The sequence below is a fragment of the Mustelus asterias genome, chromosome 9 (assembly GCF_964213995.1).
Source record: "Mustelus asterias chromosome 9, sMusAst1.hap1.1, whole genome shotgun sequence".
Classification (NCBI taxonomy): Eukaryota; Metazoa; Chordata; class Chondrichthyes; order Carcharhiniformes; family Triakidae; genus Mustelus; species Mustelus asterias.
In genome coordinates this window covers 510660-531167 of record NC_135809.1, presented here as the reverse complement: position 1 = coordinate 531167, position 20508 = coordinate 510660, and the positions used below count along the sequence as shown (strand labels likewise).

Genomic DNA, 20508 nt, shown 5'->3' with positions numbered 1-20508 from the left:
ATTAATTGTATTGAGTACCTCTCCTACCAACCCTCTATCGTTAATATTCGGTAAACTATTTGTGTCTTCCACCGTAAAGACCAACACAAAAAACTTATTTAAAGTTTCAGCCATTTCCTCATTTCCCACTATTAAATCCCCCCCTCATCCTCCAAGGGTCCAACATTCACTCTTGCCACTCTCTTCCTTTTTATATATTTGTAAAAGCTTTTACTACCATTTTTATATTTAGAGCTAGCCTAGCTTCATAACCTATCTTTCCTTTCTTTATCGCTTTCTGAGTCGTTCTTTGTTGTTTCTTAAAGTTTTCCCAATCTTCCGATTCTCCACTATTTTTGGCCACTCTGTACGCATCGGTCTTTAATTTAATAATCTCCTTAATTTCCTTCGTTATCCACGGCTGGTTATCCCTTTTCTCACAGTCATAGAACATAGAACATGACAGTGCAGTACAGGCCCTTCGGCCCTCGATGTTGCGCCGACCAGTGGTACCAATCTAAAGCCCCTCTAATCTACACTATTCCAATATCATCCATATGTTTATCCAATAACCACTTGAACGCTCTCAACGTTGATGAGTCCACCACTGCTGCAGGCAGGGCATTCCACACCCTTACTACTCTCTGAGTAAAGAACCTACCTCTCACATCTGTCCTGTATCTTTCACCCCTCAATTTAAAACTATGTCCCCTCGTGCTAGCCAACACCATCCGAGGAAAAAGGCTCTCACTATCCACCCTATCTAATCCTCTGATCATCTTGTATGCCTCTATTAAGTCACCTCTTAACCTTCTTCTCTCTAACGAAAACAACCTCAAGCCCCTCAGCCTTTCCTCATACGATTTTCCCACCATACCAGGCAACATCCTGGTAAATCTCCTCTGCACCCTTTCCAACACTTCCACATCTTTCCTGTAATACGACGACCAGAACTGTACGCAATACTCCAAATGCGGCCGCACCAGAGTTTTGTACAGTTGCAGCATGAACTCCTGGCTCCGAAACCCAATCCCTCTACCAATAAAAGCTAACACACCGTATGCCTTCTTAACAACCCTATCAACCTGGGTGCCAACTTTCAGGGATCTATGCACATGGACACCCAGATCCCTCTGTTCATCCACACTACCAAGTATCTTACCATTAGCCCAGTACTCTGTATTCCTGTTACTCCTTCCAAAGTGAATCATCTCACACTTTTCCGCATTAAACTCCATTTGCCACCTCTCAGCCCAGCTCTGCAGCTTATCTATGTCCCTCTGTAACCTGCCACTTCCCTCCGCACTGTCTACAACTCCACCGACTTTAGTGTCATCCGCAAATTTACTAATCCTTCCACGCCTTCATCCAAGTCATTAATAAAAATGACAAACAACAGTGGCCCCAAAACAGATCCTTGTGGTACACCACTAGTAACTGAACTCCAGGATGAATATTTCCCATCAACCACCTCCCTTTGTTTTCTTACAGCTAGCCAATTCCTGATCCAAACCACTAAATCACCCTCAATCCCATGTGTCCGTATTTTCTGTAAAAGCTTACCATGGGGAACCTTATCAAACGCTTTGCTGAAATCCATATACACCACATCAACCGCTTTACCCTCATCCACCTCTTTGGGCACCTTCTCAAAGAACTCAATAAGGTTTGTGAGGCACGACCTACCCTTCACAAAACCGTGCTGACTATCCCTAATCAAATTATTCCTTTCTAGGTGATGATAAATCCTATCTCTTATAATCCTTTCCAATACTTTGCCCACAACAGAAGTAAGGCTCACCGGTCTATAATTACCAGGGTTGTCCCTACTCCCCTTCTTGAACAAGGGGACAACATTTGCTATCCTCCAGTCTTCTGGCACTGTTCCTGTAGACAATGACAACCCAAAGATCAAAGGCTCTGCAGTCTCCTCTCTAGCCTCCCAGAGAATCCTCGGATAAATCCCATCCGGCCCAGGGGACTTATCTATTTTTACCCTTTCCAGCATTGCTAACACCTCCTCCTTATGAACATCAATCCCATCCAGTCCAACAGCCTGCATCTCAGTACTCCCCTCAACAACACTGTCCCTCTCCAGTGTGAATGCCGACGAAAAATATTCATTTAGTGCCTCTCCTATCTCTTCAGACTCCACGCACAACTTCCCACTCCTGTCCTTGACTGGCCCTAATCTTACCCTAGTCATTCTTTTACTCCTGACATACCTATAGAAAGCTTTAGGGTTTTCCTTGATCCTACCTGCCAAAGACTTCTCATGTCCCCTCCTGGCTCTTCTTAACTCTTTCTTTAGGTCCTTCCTGGCTAACTTGTAACTCTCAAGCGCCCTAACTGAACCTTCACGTCTCATCTTAACATAAGTCTCCTTCTTCCTCTTCACAAGAGATTCAACCTCCTTAGTAAACCACGGTTCCCTCGCACGTCTGCTTCCTCCCTGCCTGACAGGTACATATTTATCAAGGACGCGTGGTAGCTGTTCGTTGAACAAGTTCCACATTACAATTGTGCCCATCCCCTGCAGTTTCCTTCCCCAACCTATGCCAGCTAAATCAAAGAGAACAGTACAGCACAGGAAACAGGCCCTTCGGCCCTCCAAGCCTGTGCCGCTCCTTGGTCCAACTAGACCAATCGTTTGTATCCCTCCATTCCCAGGCTGCTCATGTGACTATCCAGGTAAGTCTTAAACGATGTCAGCGTGCCTGCCTCCACCACCCTACTTGGCAGCGCATTCCAGGCCCCCACCACCCTCTGTGTAAAAAACATCCCTCTAATATCTGAGTTATACTTCGCCGCTCTCAGCTTGAGCCCGTGACCCCTCGTGATGGGAAAAAGCTTCCCACTGTTCACCCTATCTATACCCTTCATAATCTTGTACACCTCTATTAGATCTCCCCTCATTCTCCGTCTTTCCAAGGAGAACAACCCCAGTCTACCCAATCTCTCCTCATAGCTAAGACCCTCCATACCAGGCAACATCCTGGTAAACCTTCTCTGCACTCTCTCTAACGCCTCCACGTCCTTCTGGTAGTGCGGCGACCAGAACTGGACGCAGTACTCCAAATGTGGCCTAACCAGCGTTCTATACAGCTGCATCATCAGACTCCAGCTTTTATACTCTATACCCCGTCCTATAAAGGCAAGCATACCATATGCCTTCTTCACCACCTTCTCCACCTGTGTTGCCACCTTCAAGGATTTGTGGACTTGCACACCTAGGTCCCTCTGTGTTTCTATACTCCTGATGACTCTGCCATTTATTGTATAACTCCTCCCTACATTATTTCTTCCAAAATGCATCACTTCGCATTTATCCGGATTAAACTCCATCTGCCACCTCTCCGCCCAATTTTCCAGCCTATCTATATCCTGCTGTATTGCCCGACAATGCTCTTCGCTATCCGCAATTCTAGCCATCTTCGTGTCATCCGCAAACTTGCTGATTACACCAGTTACACCTTCTTCCAAATCATTTATATATATCACAAATAGCAGAGGTCCCAGTACAGAGCCCTGCGGAACACCACTGGTCACAGACCTAAAGCCGGAAAAAGACCCTTTGACCACTACCCTCTGTCTCCTATGGCCAAGCCAGTTCTCCACCCATCTAGCCACTTCTCCTTGTATCCCATGAGCCTTAACCTTCTTACCCAACCTGCCATGTGGGACTTTGTCAAATGCCTTACTGAAATCCATATAGATGACATCCACGGCCCTTCCTTCATCAACCGTTTTTGTCACTTCCTCAAAAAACTCCACCAAATTTGTAAGGCACGACCTCCCTCTTACAAAACCATGCTGTCTGTCACTAATGAGCTTGTTTCGTTCTAAATGCACATACATCCTGTCTCTAAGAATCCTCTCCAACAACTTCCCTACCACGGACGTCAAGCTCACCGGCCTATAATTTCCTGGGTTATCCCTGCTACCCTTCTTAAACAACGGGACCACATTCGCTATCCTCCAATCCTCAGGGACCTCACCCGTGTCCAAAGAAGCGACAAAGATTTCCGTCAGAGGCCCAGCAATTTCACCTCTCGTCTCCCTGAGCAGTCGAGGATAGATGCCATCAGGCATCATAATTTCCTTTCCCCGAGCTATAACTCTTGCCCTTTGGTATATACCTATCCTTTTCCATTGCCAAAGTAAATGTAATTGAATTGTGGTCACTGTCACGAAAGTGCTCACCTACCTCCAAATCTAACATCTGGCCTGGTTCATTACCCAGTACCAAATCCAATGTGGCCTCGCCTCTTGTTGGTCTATCTACATACTGCGTCAGGAAGCCTTCCTGCACACACTGGACAAAAACCGACCCCTCTAAAGTACTCGAACTATAGCTTTTCCAGTCAATATTTGTAAAGTCCTTCTTTATCACCGGAATATATTGTTGCTGAGTACTGAAAAGGATCTCCTTAAAAATCCTCCACTGTTCCTCAGCTGTCCTACCTACCAGTCTGCTCTCCCAGTCCACCCTAGCCAATTCAGCCCTCATCCTATCATACTTCCCTCTGTTCAAACAGAGGACACTGGTATGGGACCCTACTTTCTCCTCTTCCATTTGTATCAGAAATTCAACCATATTGTGATCACTTGACCCAAGAGGGTCCTTCACAAGAACATCCTTAATTCTACCTACCTCGTTACACATTACCAGATCCTTAATGCAAGGTAGGTCCATTCAAAAGTCTGATGGCAGCAGGGAAGGAGATGGTCGAGTCGGTTGGTACGTATCCTCAGACTTTTGTATCTTTTTCCCGACAGCAGAAGGTGGAAGAGAGTATGTCCGAGGTCCTTAATTATGCTGGCTGCTTTTCCGAGGCAACGGGAAGTATAGATGTAGTCAGTGGGTGGGAGGCTGGTTTGAGTGATGAACTGGGCTTCATTCACAACCTTTTGTAGTTTCTTGTGGTCTTGGACAGAGCAGGAGACATACCAAGCTGTGATACAAACAGAAAGAATGCTTTCTATGGTGCATCTGTTGAAATTGTTGAGATCCGTAGTGGACATGCCAAATTTCCATAGTCTTCTGAGAATGTAGAGGCATTGGTTTTCTTAACTATAGCGTCAGCATGGAAGGACCAGGACAAGTTGTTGGTGATCTCGAAACCTTGAAGCTCTCGACCATTTCTACATGACCCTTGTTGATGTAGACCGGGGCATGTCCTCCACTACGCTTCCTGAAGTCGATGACTATCTCTTTCGTTTTGTTGACATTGAGGGAGAGATTATTGTCATTGCACCAGTTCACCAGATTCTTTATCTCTTGGGAACGTCCGACATGTGGAGTTTTTTCAAGGAGCAGCTACTGCGAGTCTGTGATAGGTATGTCCCTGTCAGGCAAGGAGGAATTGGTAGGGCTAGGGAACCGTGGTGCACCAAAAAAGTTTCTTTGTTGGTTAAAAAGAAAAAGGAGGCTTATGTTCGGATGAGACGTGAGCACTCGGGTAGTGCACTAGAAAGCTTTAGATTGGCTAAGAGGGAGTTGAAGAGCGAGCTTAGAAGGGCTAAAAGGGGACATGAGAAGACTTTGGCGGATAGGGTTAAAGAGAATCCTAAGGCGTTCTATAGGTATGTCAAGAACAGAAGGTTGGTTAGGGCAAGTTTAGGGCCAGTTATAGATGGCAGAGGGAAGTTATGTGTGGAACCGGAGGAGATTGGTGAAGCATTGAACCAATATTTCTCTTCGGTGTTCACGCAAGGGGACATGAATATAGCTGAGGAGGACACTGGGTTGCAAGGGAGTAGAATAGACAGTATTACAGTTGATAAGGAGGATGTGCAGGATATTCTGGAGGGTCTGAAAATAGATAAATCCCCTGGTCCGGATGGGATTTATCCAAGGATTCTCTGGGAGGCAAGAGAAGTGATTGCAGAGCCTCTGGCTCTGATCTTCAGGTCGTCGTTGGCCTCTGGTATAGTACCAGAAGATTGGAGGTTAGCGAATGTTGTCCCATTGTTTAAGAAGGGGAACAGAGACTTCCCCGGGAATTATAGACCGGTGAGTCTCACTTCTGTTGTCGGCAAGATGTTGGAAAAAATTATAAGGGATAGGATTTATAGTTATTTGGAGAGTAATGAATTGATAGGTGATAGTCAGCATGGTTTTGTGGCAGGTAGGTCGTGCCTTACTAACCTTATTGAGTTTTTTGAGAAAGTGACCAAGGAGGTGGATGGGGGCAAGGCAGTGGACGTGGTATATATGGATTTTAGTAAGGCGTTTGATAAGGTTCACCATGGTAGGCTTCTGCAGAAAATGCAGATGTATGGGATTGGGGGTGATCTAGGAAATTGGATCAGGAATTGGCTAGCGGATAGGAAACAGAGGGTGGTGGTTGATAGTAAATATTCATCATGGAGTGCGGTTACAAGTGGTGTACCTCAGGGATCTGTTTTGGGGCCACTGCTGTTTGTAATATTTATTAATGATCTGGATGAGGGTATAGTTGGGTGGATTAGCAAATTTGCTGATGACACCAAAGTCGGTGGTGTGGTAGACAGTGAGGAAGGGTGTCGTAGTTTGCAGGAAGACTTAGACAGGTTGCAAAGTTGGGCCGAGAGGTGGCGGATGGAGTTTAATGCGGAGAAGTGTGAGGTAATTCACTTTGGTAGGAATAACAGATGTGTTGAGTATAGGGCTAACGGGAGGACTTTGAATAGTGTGGAGGAGCAGAGGGATCTAGGTGTATGTGTGCATAGATCCCTGAAAGTTGGGAATCAAGTAGATAAGGTTGTTAAGAAGGCATATGGTGTCTTGGCGTTTATTGGTAGGGGGATTGAATTTAGGAGTCGTAGCGTTATGTTGCAACTGTACACAACTCTGGTGCGGCCGCACTTGGAGTACTGTGTGCAGTTCTGGTCCCCACATTACAGGAAGGATGTGGAGGCTTTGGAGAGGGTGCAGAGGAGGTTTACCAGGATGTTGCCTGGTATGGAGGGGAGATCCTATGAGGAGAGGCTGAGGGATTTGGGATTGTTTTCGCTGGAAAGGCGGCGGCTAAGAGGGGATCTTATTGAAACATATAAGATGATTAGAGGTTTAGATAGGGTGGATAGTGATAGCCTTTTTCCTCTGATGGAGAAATCCAGCACGAGGGGGCATGGCTTTAAATTGAGGGGGGGTAGTTATAGAACCGATGTCAGGGGTAGGTTCTTTACCCAGAGGGTGGTGAGGGATTGGAATGCCCTGCCAGCATCAGTAGTAAATGCGCCTAGTTTGGGGGCGTTTAAGAGATCCGTAGATAGGTTCATGGACGAAAAGAAATTGGTTTAGGTTGGAGGGTCACAGTTTTGTTTTTTTTTTAACTGGTCGGTGCAACATCGTGGGCCGAAGGGCCTGTTCTGCGCTGTAATGTTCTATGTTCTATGTTCCATCTCGTCATTCTTTGAGATCCGACCCACTACGATGGTGTTATCAGCAAACCTGAAAATCAGTAGTATAATCAGACAAAGTCAGCATGGATTTACAAAGGGGAAATCATGCCTGACAATTATATTGGAATTCTTTGAGGATGTAACCAGTTGAGTTGACCGAGGAGAACCAGTGGATATAGAAACATAGAAAAACTACAGCACAAATAGGCCCTTCGGCCCACAAGTTGTGCCGAACACATCCCTACCTTCTAGACCTACCTATAACCCTCCATCCTATTACGCTCCATGTACTCATCCAGGAGTCTCTTAAAAGACCCTATTGAGTTTGCCTCCACCACCACTGACGGCAGCCGATTCCACTCGCCCACCACCCTTTGTGTGAAAAACTTACCCCTCACATTGGACTCTGAAATCGGCCCCGCAGGTGGAGGATGTGGTTAAGAAGGCGTATGGTGTGCTGGCCTTTATCAATCAAGGGATTGAGTTTAGGAGTCCGGGGATAATGATGTAGCTATATAAGACCCTCGTCAGACCCCACTTGGAGTACTTTCTAAGATTTCTAAGATACTGTGCTCAGTTCTGGTCGCCTCACTATAGGAAGGATGTGGAAAAGATTGAAAGTGTGCAGAGGAGATTTACAAGGATGTTGCCTGGATTGAGTGGCATGCCTTATGAGGATAGGCTGAGGGAGCTCGGTCTTTTCTCCTTGGAGAGACGAAGGATGAGAGGAGGCCTAATAGAGGTAAATAAGATGTTGAAGATGCAGACACTTCCACCCTGGGAAAAAGCCTCTGAGAGTCCACCCGATCTATGCCTCTCAACATCTTATACAGCTCTATTGGGTCTCCTCTCATCCTTCGTCTCTCCAAGGAGAAAAGACCGAGCTCCCTCAGCCTATCCTCGTAAGGCATGCCACTCAATCCAGGCAACATCCTTGTAACTCTCTTCTGCACCCTTTCAATCTTTTCCACATCCTTCCTGTAATGAGGCGACCAGAACTGAGCACAGTACTCCAAGTGGGGTCTGACGAGGGTCTTATATAGCTGCATCATTATCCCCAGACTCCTAAACTCAATCCCTCGATTGATAAAGGCCAGCACACCATACGCCTTCTTAACCACATCCTCCACCTGCGGGGCCGATTTCAGAGTCCTATGGACCCGGACCCCAAGGTCCTTCTGATCCTCTGCAGTACTAAGAGTCTTTCCCTTTATATTGTACTCCGTCATCCCATTTGACCTACCGAAATGGACCACGACGCATTTAACTGGGTTGAAGTCCATCTGCCACTTGTCCGCCTAGTCTTGCATCCTATCTATGTCCCTCTGTAACTTCTGACATCCCTCCAGACTATCCACAACCCCACCAACCTTCGTGTCGTCGGCAAACTTACCAACCCATCCCTCCGCTTCCTCATCCAGGTCATTTATGAAAATGACAAACAGCAAGGGTCCCAGAACAGATTCCTGGGGCACACCACTGGTGACCGACCTCCATTTAGAAAAAGACCCATTTATACCCACTCTCTGCCTCCTTTGGGCAAGCCAGTTCTGGATCCACCGGGCAGCAGCCCCTTGGATCCCATGCCCTCTCACTTTTTCTAGAAGCCTTGCGTGGGGGACCTTATCGAACGCCTTGCTAAAATCCATATAAACCACATCTACCGCTTTCCCTTCGTCAATGTGTTTAGTCACATTTTCGAAGAACTCCACCAGGCTCGTCAGGCACGATCTGCCCTTGACAAAGCCATGCTGAGTATTCTTGAGCATACTAAACCTCTCTAAATGCTCATATATCCTGTCCCTCAGGATCTTCTCCATCAGTTTACCAACCACTGAGGTTAGACTCAGCGGTCGGTAATTACCTGGGCTATCCCTATTCCCCTTCTTGAAAATAGGAACCACATCCGCAATCCTCCAATCCTCCGGCACCTCTCCCGTCTCCATCGACGACGCAAAGATCATCGCCAGAGGCTCTGCAATCTCTTCCCTCGCCTCCCACAGTAACCTGGGGTACATCCCATCCGGACCCGGCGACTTATCTGTCTTGATGCCATTCAAAGATTCCAGCACAACCTCTTTCTTAAAGTCCACATACTCAATCCTTTCAGTGCACCGCACGCCCACAGTACATCCACCCAGGTCCTTCTCCTCTGTGAAAACCGAGGCAAAATACTCATTGAGCACCTCTGCCATTTCTACTGGTTCCGTACAGACTTTCCCGCCTTCACCTTTTATAGGCCCTATTCCTTCACGCCTCATCCTTTTACTCTTCACATATTTATAGAACGCCTTGGGGTTCTCCTTAATCCTACCTGCCAGGGCCTTCTCGTGACCCCTTCTGGCTCTCCTAATTTCCTTCTTTAGTCCCTTCCTACAAGCCGTATACTCACCTAGATCCCTATCTTCGCCAAGCTCTCTGAGCCTTTTGTACGCTTTCCTTTTCTTCTCGACTAGGTCCCGCACAGCTTTCGTGCACCACGGTTCCTTTAACCGACCAACACCTCCCTGTCTGCTCGGAACGTTGTCCTGTAGAACTCTAGACAGACGTTCCTTGAAAAACTGCCACCTCTCTTCAGTACATTTCCCCGAGAATACCTCCTTCCAATTTACTCCTCTAATTTGCTGTCTAATGTCTTCATATTTCCCCTTACTCCATATAAACACTTTCCTAGCTTGCCTGATCCTCTCTTTTTCCAATGCAAGCCTAAAGGAGATAGAGTTATGATCGCTATCCCCAAGATGCTCTCCCACAGAGATCTGACACCTGTCCAGGTTCATTGGTCAGTATCAGATCAAGTACAGCCTCTCCTCTTGCAGGCTTGTCCACATGCTGTGTCAGGAAACCCTCCTGAACACACCTAACGAACTCTTCCCCATCCAATATGGTATGTTTAGACTTTCAGAAGGCATTCGACAAGGCCTCACGTAGCAGACTGCTATGTAAAGTTAAACCCCATGGGATTGCGGGTAATGTCTTAGAGACATAGAGGTTTACAGCATGGAAACAGGCCCTTCGGCCCAACCTGTTCATGCCGCCCTTTTTTTAAAACTAATCCCAATTGCCCGCATTTGGCCCATATCCCTCGATACCCTTCGTACCCATGTAACTATCTAAATGCTTTTTAAAAGACAAAATTGTACCCGCCTCTACTACTACCTCTGGCAGTTTGTTCCAGACACTCACCACCCTCTGTGTGAAAAAAGTGCCCTTCTGGACACTTTTGTATCTCTCCCCTCTCACCTTAAACCTATGCCCTCCCTTACTTTTGGGAAAAGATATTTACTATCTAGCTGATCTGTGCCCCTCATTATTTTATAGACCTCTATAAGATCACCCCTCAGCCTCCTATGCTGCAGAGAAAAAAGTCTCAGTCTATCCAGCCTCTCCTTGTAACTCAATCCATCAAGTCCCGGTAGCATCCTAGTAAATCTTTTCTGCACTCTTTCTAGTTTAATAATATCCTTTCTATAATAGGGTGACCAGAATTGCACACAGTATTCCAAGTGTGGCCTTACCAATGTCTTGTACAACTTCAACAAGACGTCCCAACTCCTGTATTCAATGTTCTGACCGATGAAACCAAGCATGCCGAATGCCTTCTTCACCACTCTGTCCACCTGTGACTCCACTTTCAAGGAGCTATGAACATGCACCCCCAGATCTCTTTGTTCTGTAACTCTCCCCAACGCCCTACCATTAACTGAGTAAGTCCTGCCCTTGTTCAATCTACCAAAATGCATCACCTCGCATTTGTCTAAATTGAACTCCATCTGCCATTCGTCAGCCCACTGGCCCAATTGATCAAGATCCCGTTGCAATTGGAGACAACTTTCTTCACTGTGCACTATGCCACCAATCTTAGTGAGATGGTTAAAAAGCTAGTTAGCAGATCGGAAGCAAAGAGTTGCATAAATGAGTCTGTTTGTGATTGGCAGGCAGTGACGAGTAACTTCATTTTATATATTAATGATTTGGAAGAGGGAGCTAAATGTATTATCTCCAAATTTTCAGATGATATAAAGTTGGGTGGGAGGGTGAGCTGTGAGAAGGACAGTAAGAAGTTTAACAACACCAGGTTAAAGTCCAACAGGTTTATTTGGTAGCAAAAGCCACACAAGCTTTCGAGGCTCTGAGCCCCTTCTTCAGGTGAGTGGGAATTCTGTTCACAAACAGAACTTATAAGACACAGACTCAATTTACATGAATAATGGTTGGAATGCGAATACTTACAACTAATCCAGTCTTTAAGAAACAAAACAATGGGAGTGGAGAGAGCATCAAGACAGGCTAAAAAGATGTGTATTGTCTCCAGACAAGACAGCCAGTGAAACTCTGCAGGTCCACGCAACTGTGGGAGTTACAAATAGTGTGACATAAATTCTGATTCTAGGATCGCATGATAAAGACTCAGGAGGAAAAAAGCAGAAATATTTATGTGAAATAGTGTGACATAAACCCAATATCCCGGTTGAGGCCGTCCTTGTGTGTGCGGAACCTGGCTATCAGTTTCTGCTCCGCGACTCTGCGCTGTCGTGTGTCGCGAAGGCCGCCTTGGAGAACGCTTACCCGAATATCAGAGGCCGAATGCCCGTGACCGCTGAAGTGCTCCCCAACAGGAAGAGAACAGTCTTGCCTGGTGATTGTCGAGCGGTGTTCATTCATCCGTTGTCGCAGCGTCTGCATAGTTTCCCCAATGTACCATGCCTCGGGACATCCTTTCTTGCAGCGTATCAGGTAGACAACGTTGGCCGAGTTGCAAGAGTATGTACCGTGTACCTGGTGGATGGTGTTCTCACGTGAGATGATGGCATCTGTGTCGATGATCCGGCACGTCTTGCAGAGGTTGCTGTGGCAGGGTTGTGTGGTGTCTTGGTCACTGTTCTCCTGAAGGCTGGGTAGTTTGCTGCGGACAATGGTCTGTTTGAGGTTGTGCGGTTGTTTGAAGGCAAGAAGTGGGGGTGTGGGGATGGCCTTGGCGAGATGTTCGTCTTCATCAATGACATGTTGAAGGCTCCGGAGGAGATGCCGTAGCTTCTCCGCTCCGGGGAAGTACTGGACGACGAAGGGTACTCTGTCCACTGTGTCCCGTGTTTGTCTTCTGAGGAGGTCGGTGCGGTTTTTCGCTGTGGCGCGTTGGAACTGTGGACCTGCAGAGTTTCACTGGCTGTCTTGTCTGGAGACAATACACATCTTTTTAGCCTGTCTTGATGCTCTCTCCACTCCCATTGTTTTGTTTCTTAAAGACTGGATTAGTTGAAAGTATTCGCATTCCAACCATTATTCATGTAAATTGAGTCTGTGTCTTATAAGTTCTGTTTGTGAACAGAATTCCCACTCACCTGAAGAAGGGGCTCAGAGCCTCGAAAGCTTGTGTGGCTTTTGCTACCAAATAAACCTGTTGGACTTTAACCTGGTGTTGTTAAACTTCTTACTGTGTTTACCCCAGTCCAACGCCGGCATCTCCACATCTGTGAGAAGGATGCAGAGATGCTTCAGCGTGATTTGGACAGTCTGAGTGTGTGTCGACATATGCATGACAGATGCAGTATAATGTGGATAAATATGAGGTTCTCCACTTTTGGCAGCAATTATAGGACAACAGCTTATCATTTGAATGGGTGTAAATTGAGAGAGGTGAATACTCAGCACAGTCGCTGAAAGTAAGCATGCACGTACAGCAGACAGTAAAGAACGCAATTGTATGTTGGTCTTCATAGCAAGAGGATTTGAGTATGGGAATAGGGATGTTTTACTGCAATTGTTTAGGGCGTTGATGAGGCCACACCGGGAGTATTGTGTGCAGTTTTGGTGTCCTTACCTGAGGAAGGATGTCCTTGCTACAGAGGGAAGGTTTACCAGGCTGATTCCTGGGATGGCAGGTTTGTCATATGAGGAGAGACTAAGTCAGTTAGGATTATATTCATTGGCATTTAGAAGAGTAATTAGACATAGAAACATAGAAAAACTACAGCACAAAACAGGCCCTTCGGCCCCACAAGTTGTGCCGAACATATCCCTACCTTTTAGGCCCACCTATAACCCTCCATCCTATTAAGTCCCATGTACTCATCCAGGAGTCTCTTAAAAGACCCTATTGAGTTTGCCTCCACCACCACTGACGGCAGCCGATTCCACTTGCCCACCACTCTCTGTGTGAAAAACTTCCCCCTAACATCTCCCCTGTACCTACCCCCCAGCACCTTAAACCTGTGTCTTCTCGTAGCAGCCATTTCCACCCTGGGAAAAAGCCTCTGAGAGTCCACCCGCTCTATACCTTTCAACATCTTATATACCTCTATTAGGCCTCCTCTCATCCTATGTCTCTCCAAGGAGAAAAGACCGAGCTCCCTCAGCCTATCCTCATAAGGCATGCCACTCAATCCAGGCAACAATCCAGGTTTCCTGACACAATATGTGGATAGGCCAACAAGAGGTGAGGCCACGTTGGATTTGGTACTGGGAAATGAACCGGGCCAAGTGTTAGATTTGGTTGTGGGAGAGCACTTTGGAGATAGTGACCACAATTCGGTGTCTTTTGTTATTGCAATGGAGAGGGATAGGGCCGTACGGCAGGGCAAGGTTTACAATTGGGGGAGAGGTAATTATGATGCGATTAGGCAAGAATTAGGGGGCATAAGTTGGGAACAGAAACTGTCAGGGAAAGGAACTAATGAAAAGTGGAACTTTTTCAAGGAACAAATACTGGGTGTCCTTGATAGGTATGTCCCTGTCAGACAGGGAGGAAATGGCCGAGTGAGGGAACCGTGGTTCACGAAAGAGGTGGAATGTCTTGTGAAAAGGAAGAGGGAAGCTTATGTAGGGATGAGGAAACAAGGTTCAGATGGCTCGATTGAGGGTTACAAGTTAGCAAGGAATGAGCTGAAAAAGGGGCTTAGGAGAGCTAGGAGGGGACATGAGAAGTCCTTGGCGGGTCGGATCAAGGAAAACCCCAAGACTTTTTACTCTTATGTGAGGAACAAAAGAATGACCAGGGTGAGGTTAGGGCCGGTCAAGGACAGTAGTGGGAACTTGTGTATGGAGTCAGTGGAGATGGGCGAGGTGATGAATGAATACTTTTCTTCAGTGTTCACCAAGGAGAGGGGCCATGTTTTTGAGGAAGAGAAGGTGTTACAGGCTAATAGGCTGGAGGAAATAGATGTTCGGAGGGAGGATGTCCTGGCAGTTTTGAATAAACTGAAGGTCGATAAGTCCCCTGGGCCTGATGAAATATATCCTAGGATTCTTTGGGAGGCAAGGGATGAGATTGCAGAGCCTTTGGCTTTGATCTTTGGGTCCTCGCTGTCCACGGGGATGGTGCCAGAGGACTGGAGAGTGGCGAATGTTGTTCCTCTGTTTAAGAAAGGGAATAGAAATGACCCTGGTAATTATAGACCGGTTAGTCTTGCTTCGGTGGTTGGTAAATTGATGGAAAAGGTCCTTGGGGATGGGATTTACGACCATTTAAAAAGATGCGGATTAATCCGGGATAGTCAGCACGGATTCGTGAAGGGCAAGTCGTGCCTCACAAATTTGATAGAATTTTTTGAGGAGTTAACTAAGTGTGTTGATGAAGGTAGGGCAGTTGATGTCATATACATGGATTTTAGTAAGGCGTTTGATAAGGTCCCCCATGGTCGGCTTATGATGAAAGTGAGGAGGTGTGGGATAGAGGGAAATTTGGCCGATTGGATAGGTAACTGGCTGTCTGATCGAAGACAGAGGGTGGTGGTGGATGGAAAATTTTCGGATTGGAGGCAGGTTGCTAGCGGAGTGCCACAGGGATCGGTGTTTGGTCCTCTGCTCTTTGTGATTTTTATTAATGACTTAGAGGAGGGGGCTGAAGGGTGGATCAGTAAATTTGCTGATGACACCAAGATTGGTGGAGTAATGGATGAGGTGGAGAGCTGTTGTAGGTTGCAAAGAGACATAGATAGGATGCAAAGCTGGGCTGAAAAATGGCAAATGGAGTTTAACCCTGATAAATGTGAGGTGATTCATTTTGGTAGGACTAATTTAAATGTGGATTACAGGGTCAAAGGTAGGGTTCTGAAGACTGTGGAGGAACAGAGAGATCTTGGGGTTCATATCCACAGATCTCTAAAGGTTGCCACTCAAGTGGATAGAGCTGTGAAGAAGGCCTATAGTGTGTTAGCTTTTATTAACAGGGGGTTGGAGTTTAAGAGCCGAGGGGTTATGCTGCAACTGTACAGGACCTTGGTGAGACCACATTTGGAATATTGTGTGCAGTTCTGGTCACCTCTGGTCACCTCACTATAGGGCGGCACGGTAGCACAGTGGTTCGCACTGCTGCTTCACAGCTCCAGGGTCCCGGGTTCGATTCCCGGCTCGGGTCACTGTCTGTGTGGAGTTTGCACATTCTCCTCGTGTCTGCGTGGGTTTCCTCCGGGTGCTCCGGTTTCCTTCCACAGTCCAAAGATGTGCGGGTTAGGTTGATTGGCCCGGTTAAAAAAATTGCCCCTTAGAGTCCTGGGATGTGTAGGTTAGAGGGATTAGCGGGTAAAATATGTGGGGGTAGGGCCTGGGTGGGATTGTGGTCGGTGCAGACTCGATGGGCCGAATGGCCTCCTTCTGCACTGTAGGGTTTCTATGATGATATAGGAAGGATGTGGAAGCGCTGGAAAGAGTGCAGAGGAGATTTACCAGGATGCTGCCTGGTTTGGAGGGTAGGTCTTATGAGGAAAGGTTGAGGGAGCTAGGGCTGTTCTCTCTGGAGTGGAGGAGGCTGAGGGGAGACTTAGTAGAGGTTTATAAAATGATGAAGGGGATAGATAGAGTGAACGTTCAAAGACTATTTCCTCGGGTGGATGGAGCTATTACAAGGGGGCATAACTATAGGGTTCGTGGTGGGAGATATAGGAAGGATGTCAGAGGTAGGTTCTTTACGCAGAGAGTGGTTGGGGTGTGGAATGGACTGCCTGCAGTGATAGTGGAGTCAGACACTTTAGGAACATTTAAGCGGTTATTGGATAGGCACATGGAGCACACCAGGATGATAGGGAGTGGGATAGCTTGATCTTGGTTTCAGATAAAGCTCGGCACAACATCGTGGGCCGAAGGGCCTGTTCTGTGCTGTACTGTTCTATGTTCTATGTTCTAACATCCTTGTAAATCTCCTCTGCACCCTTTCAATCTTTTCCACATCCTTCCTATAGTGAGACGACCAGAACTGAGCACAGTACTCCAAGTGGGGTCTGACGAGGGTCTTATACAGCTGCATCATTATCCCCGGACTCCTAAACTCAATCCCTCGATTGATAAAGGCCAGCACACCATACGCCTTCTTAACCACCTCCTCCACCTGTGGGGCCGATTTTAGAGTCCTATGGACAAGCTTTCCGAGCGCTGCCCCTTCAGCAGGTGTGCTGTCCCTGATGAAAGGGCAGCGATCCGAAAGCTCGTGCTACCAAATAAACCTGTTGGACTTCAACCTGGCGTTGTGAGACTTCTTACTGTGCCTACCCCAGTCCAACGACGGCATCTCCACACCAGGAATAGACATGGTAGATTCAGAAAGAATGTTCCCGATGGTGGCGGAGTCCAGAACTAGGAGTCATAGTTTGAGGATAAGGGGTAAACCTTTTAGAACTGAGGTGAGGAGAAACTTCTTCACCCAGAGGGTGGTGAATGTGTGGAATTCACTTCCACAGAAAATAGCCGAGGTCAAAACGTTGTCTGATTTTAAGAAGGTTTCAGCTTCCAGGCTGTTGTCGGTGCAGACTCGATGGGCCGAATGGTCTCCTCCAGCTTCTAGTTTCTATATATTTAATACCCGAGTCCTGCACTTTTTTGAGCTAGGTCTCCATTATAGCCACAACATTGTACTTCCACTTGGCAACCTGTCCCTGTAATTCAGTCTTATTTAGCGCACGTTGCATGTTTTCACATACATGCACAGTAACCCTCATTTAAACTTTATTACTTTTGTTATTACTCTGACCCCATCGAATAACTTATTAACCTAATTTTAGTGCTATCTGTCTGTCCCAATTCTCTGTGCACCTTCATATCCCCCTCTAGTATTACCTCCTGGTTCTCAGTCAATTTTAAAGTACCCCAATTGTACTCGCAAGTTGTCTGCAAATTGCAGTGATATCTCATTCCCACACTGTTATTTGTGCTTGTGGTCACAAATCTTATTCACCACACTCTGTGTATTTGTGCCTGTTCTTGCTTTCCTTTGTTGTCAATGATTCTACATTTCTCCAGAGGTTCAGCTGTTGAAATCTTTCCCTTACAACCCCTCCCTGACAGTGATCAGTGGGAACTCTTGAATTGACCAGAACCTCTATCCTCACGCTGTTAATTTCACTATAAAAGTTACACTTTTTTGAATGAGATTTAATTGGTTTCCTATGGCGTACTAATTTCATAATCACTGATGAATGTCCTCAACTTCCAAAAGCTAATTGTGTGTTTGTGATATGTTAAATTTATCCATTATGTTAAAGAAATTCTACATTTTTAAAATAATTTTTCTTGAAGTTTGTTTATCTTAACTCAATCATTATTCATTTTGTGATCTAAAAATTGTAAGTGCAGGATAAATTAATTTTAATTTCCTGGTTTGCTGTCTGTAAGGATAGTTCAGTATGATTGGCTGTTTTTCCTGATTGCTGATGACACTGTTACTTCATGGCCAGAGATCCCCTTGAGTTAGTGCCCAATTCAAACTGCCTTGGGAAAGGGAAACCTGTGCTACAGAGACCACTGGAACTTTGTGGGTCGACTTCTTCAACAACAGTGGTAATTGCATTGCTTTGCCACAGGCTACAAAATCCAAGCTGTAATGATTATGTACTGGACCCAGGTTCCAGGCTGATGCATGATTTCCCAGAGAGTAGATAGCAGATTGCAGTGGTATTTCAATTTGATGATTAATCTGACCTCTGGCTGATCCTTGACCCTGTACCCCAGCTAAATTTTAATGTGTGAAGCTTGAGTATTTATGTGCTCCTTGCAGCTTGTTCAAATGGTACATTGATTTCCAAAAGGTTAACTTACGTATTTATAAGTAGATAGAAGCCCCTCCATTGAATCTGAAGGCATGGACCATTTTTAAGATTGCAGATTCATGCTGTCATATTTTAAGAGCCACTTAAGGATGAGTCACTTTGAGACATGGCACATTGGTGCTTTTAAGTATTGTGCCATAAAATCAAGTACAATTTTGTCGACATGAGAGTAATTGATAGAAAATTGATTGGCAAGTCACTGGGCCTATACTTGTGCAAATTTTAATCCTGAACTGAAAAAGACATTACTAGTTACTCAAAAATGAATATCCTCAGGAAGCAATGTATGACTTAAAGATTTAAGGGGAACTGGAAGATAAGTAATGAATATTTTAGCAGATAATTGAGCTACAAATTGAAACTAATTCTTAAAATAAGTGAGTGCTTTTTATTTATTTTTTGAAGATGGCGTGAATGGGTTGAGAAGTATCCCAGTCTCACTTGCTGCAAAGTCTCACTTACGAGAAAAGGAAGTACTTTTCACTGGTGTTATCCACACTAGTATCGTTATTGAATTAATTCTATCAATGATATCTCCATTCTGTCAGTGATGCTAAGGCCAGTGTATCACAGAATGACAGAAATGTTACAATGCAGAAGGAGGCCATTCAGCCCATCTCATCTGCACCGACTCTCCTGCCTTCTCCCCGTAACCCTGCACATTCTTCCTTTTTACATAATTCTAATTCTCTTATGAATGCTTCAGTTGAACCTGCATCCATCACACTGAGTATATTGCAGCTTTTCAAGTAAGGGCGACCCAGAAAAGAATTAATCTTTGTTTCTCCAGTTAAAATAAGAAAAACCTCCAATTAATGAAATGTGTATTTTCAGGTTAAATGAAAGTGAGATAGAACAGCAGCATTTTAGAGACCATGATCTGTACTCCGATAAATCAGACAGGGAAAATGAGCCTGACCACGAGGAATCGGATAATGACGCACTGGAGAAAAGTGGGAAAAGTGAGGAAAGTGATTCTGACACATCAGAAAAACATGATGACCTGTACAGTGATCTCCAGCCAATAGACATAGTAAAGGAAACGAGTTACGTACAAGAAGCCCATGAAGAATTGGGCGAGGTAAGAGAAGCTGCATTGGATAACACATATTTTCACATTTCATAATTTCATGAAAGTATTCTGAAGGATGATGTTGATTTCAGTGAACAATTACTGCTTTGAAGTTCAGATTGTTAATTGCTGCTTCTTTGCATTGATCAAATTTGGGCATGTTGAGGTGCTGAAGAACGGAATACTGCTTACGTTGTGCACCCAGTCTCAGAATAAGTAGTTCAGTATTCCATATGGCACAGTTGAATGCTAAAATGTTGTGAACATTCATGGGAAATACTCATACGAAGTAACGTAAGTTGAGACCTAGAAGCAAGTCATCTACCCACCTAACAATCGACATGTGGCTTGTCATACAGTATACGTATTAACCTTTCAACAGCAAATTGGTTAATTCAACCAGCGTGACTTCCTCCTTCAGAGTGGTGGCTCTTTTTTTGTTCATTCGTGGAACAAGGGCATCGTTGGCTGGCCAGCATTTATTGCCCATCCTAATTGCCCTTAAACTGAGTGGCTTGTTAGGCCATTTCAGAGGGCAGTTGAGAGTCAACCACATTGCTGTGACACTGGAGTCACATGCCTTGGGGCCCGATGTTACCAAAACTTCGCACCTGTTTTCGGGTGCAAAATCGCGGTAGCGTCGGACCTATACCGCGATCTGCACCCGATTCCGAGCAGATCGCGGCTTTACCGACACCCGATTCGGGCACGGGTCCAGCCCGTGCCCGAATTGGGCAGCCCGACGATTTCAATGTATTTGCATTTGGTCGGGCCGCCCAATCCAGCCGCGCACCCAACTCTACCACCAAATCCCACTTTACCGTCTTCTGGTCCGATGCGGATCCGCGCTCTAATCGACCTGCCGAATAAAAATCCGAAGTCGCCGCTGCAGCCTCCGAAGAGCGGGGTCAGAGACTGCAACAGCTCTCTGACCCAGCTCCTCCTCTGGGGGAGGGGGAGGGGGTGGGAGGAGAGGGGGTGTGACTATATTTCTATATCACATATTTCTGTGAAAGTGAGTGCATGGACATA

At 45.9% G+C, this 20508-nt stretch overlaps 1 protein-coding gene across 3 annotated transcripts in view; it reads left to right on the top strand.

The window, feature by feature from the left end:
- Positions 1 to 20508, top strand: part of osbpl8 (oxysterol binding protein-like 8) — a 314521-nt gene that overhangs the window by 216506 nt on the left and 77507 nt on the right. For all 3 annotated transcript variants that reach the window (XM_078219490.1, XM_078219489.1, XM_078219491.1), the window contains one exon: positions 19239 to 19485. In XM_078219490.1, the coding sequence (XP_078075616.1) occupies positions 19239 to 19485 (247 nt within the window). The remainder of the gene's footprint in view (positions 1 to 19238; positions 19486 to 20508) is intronic.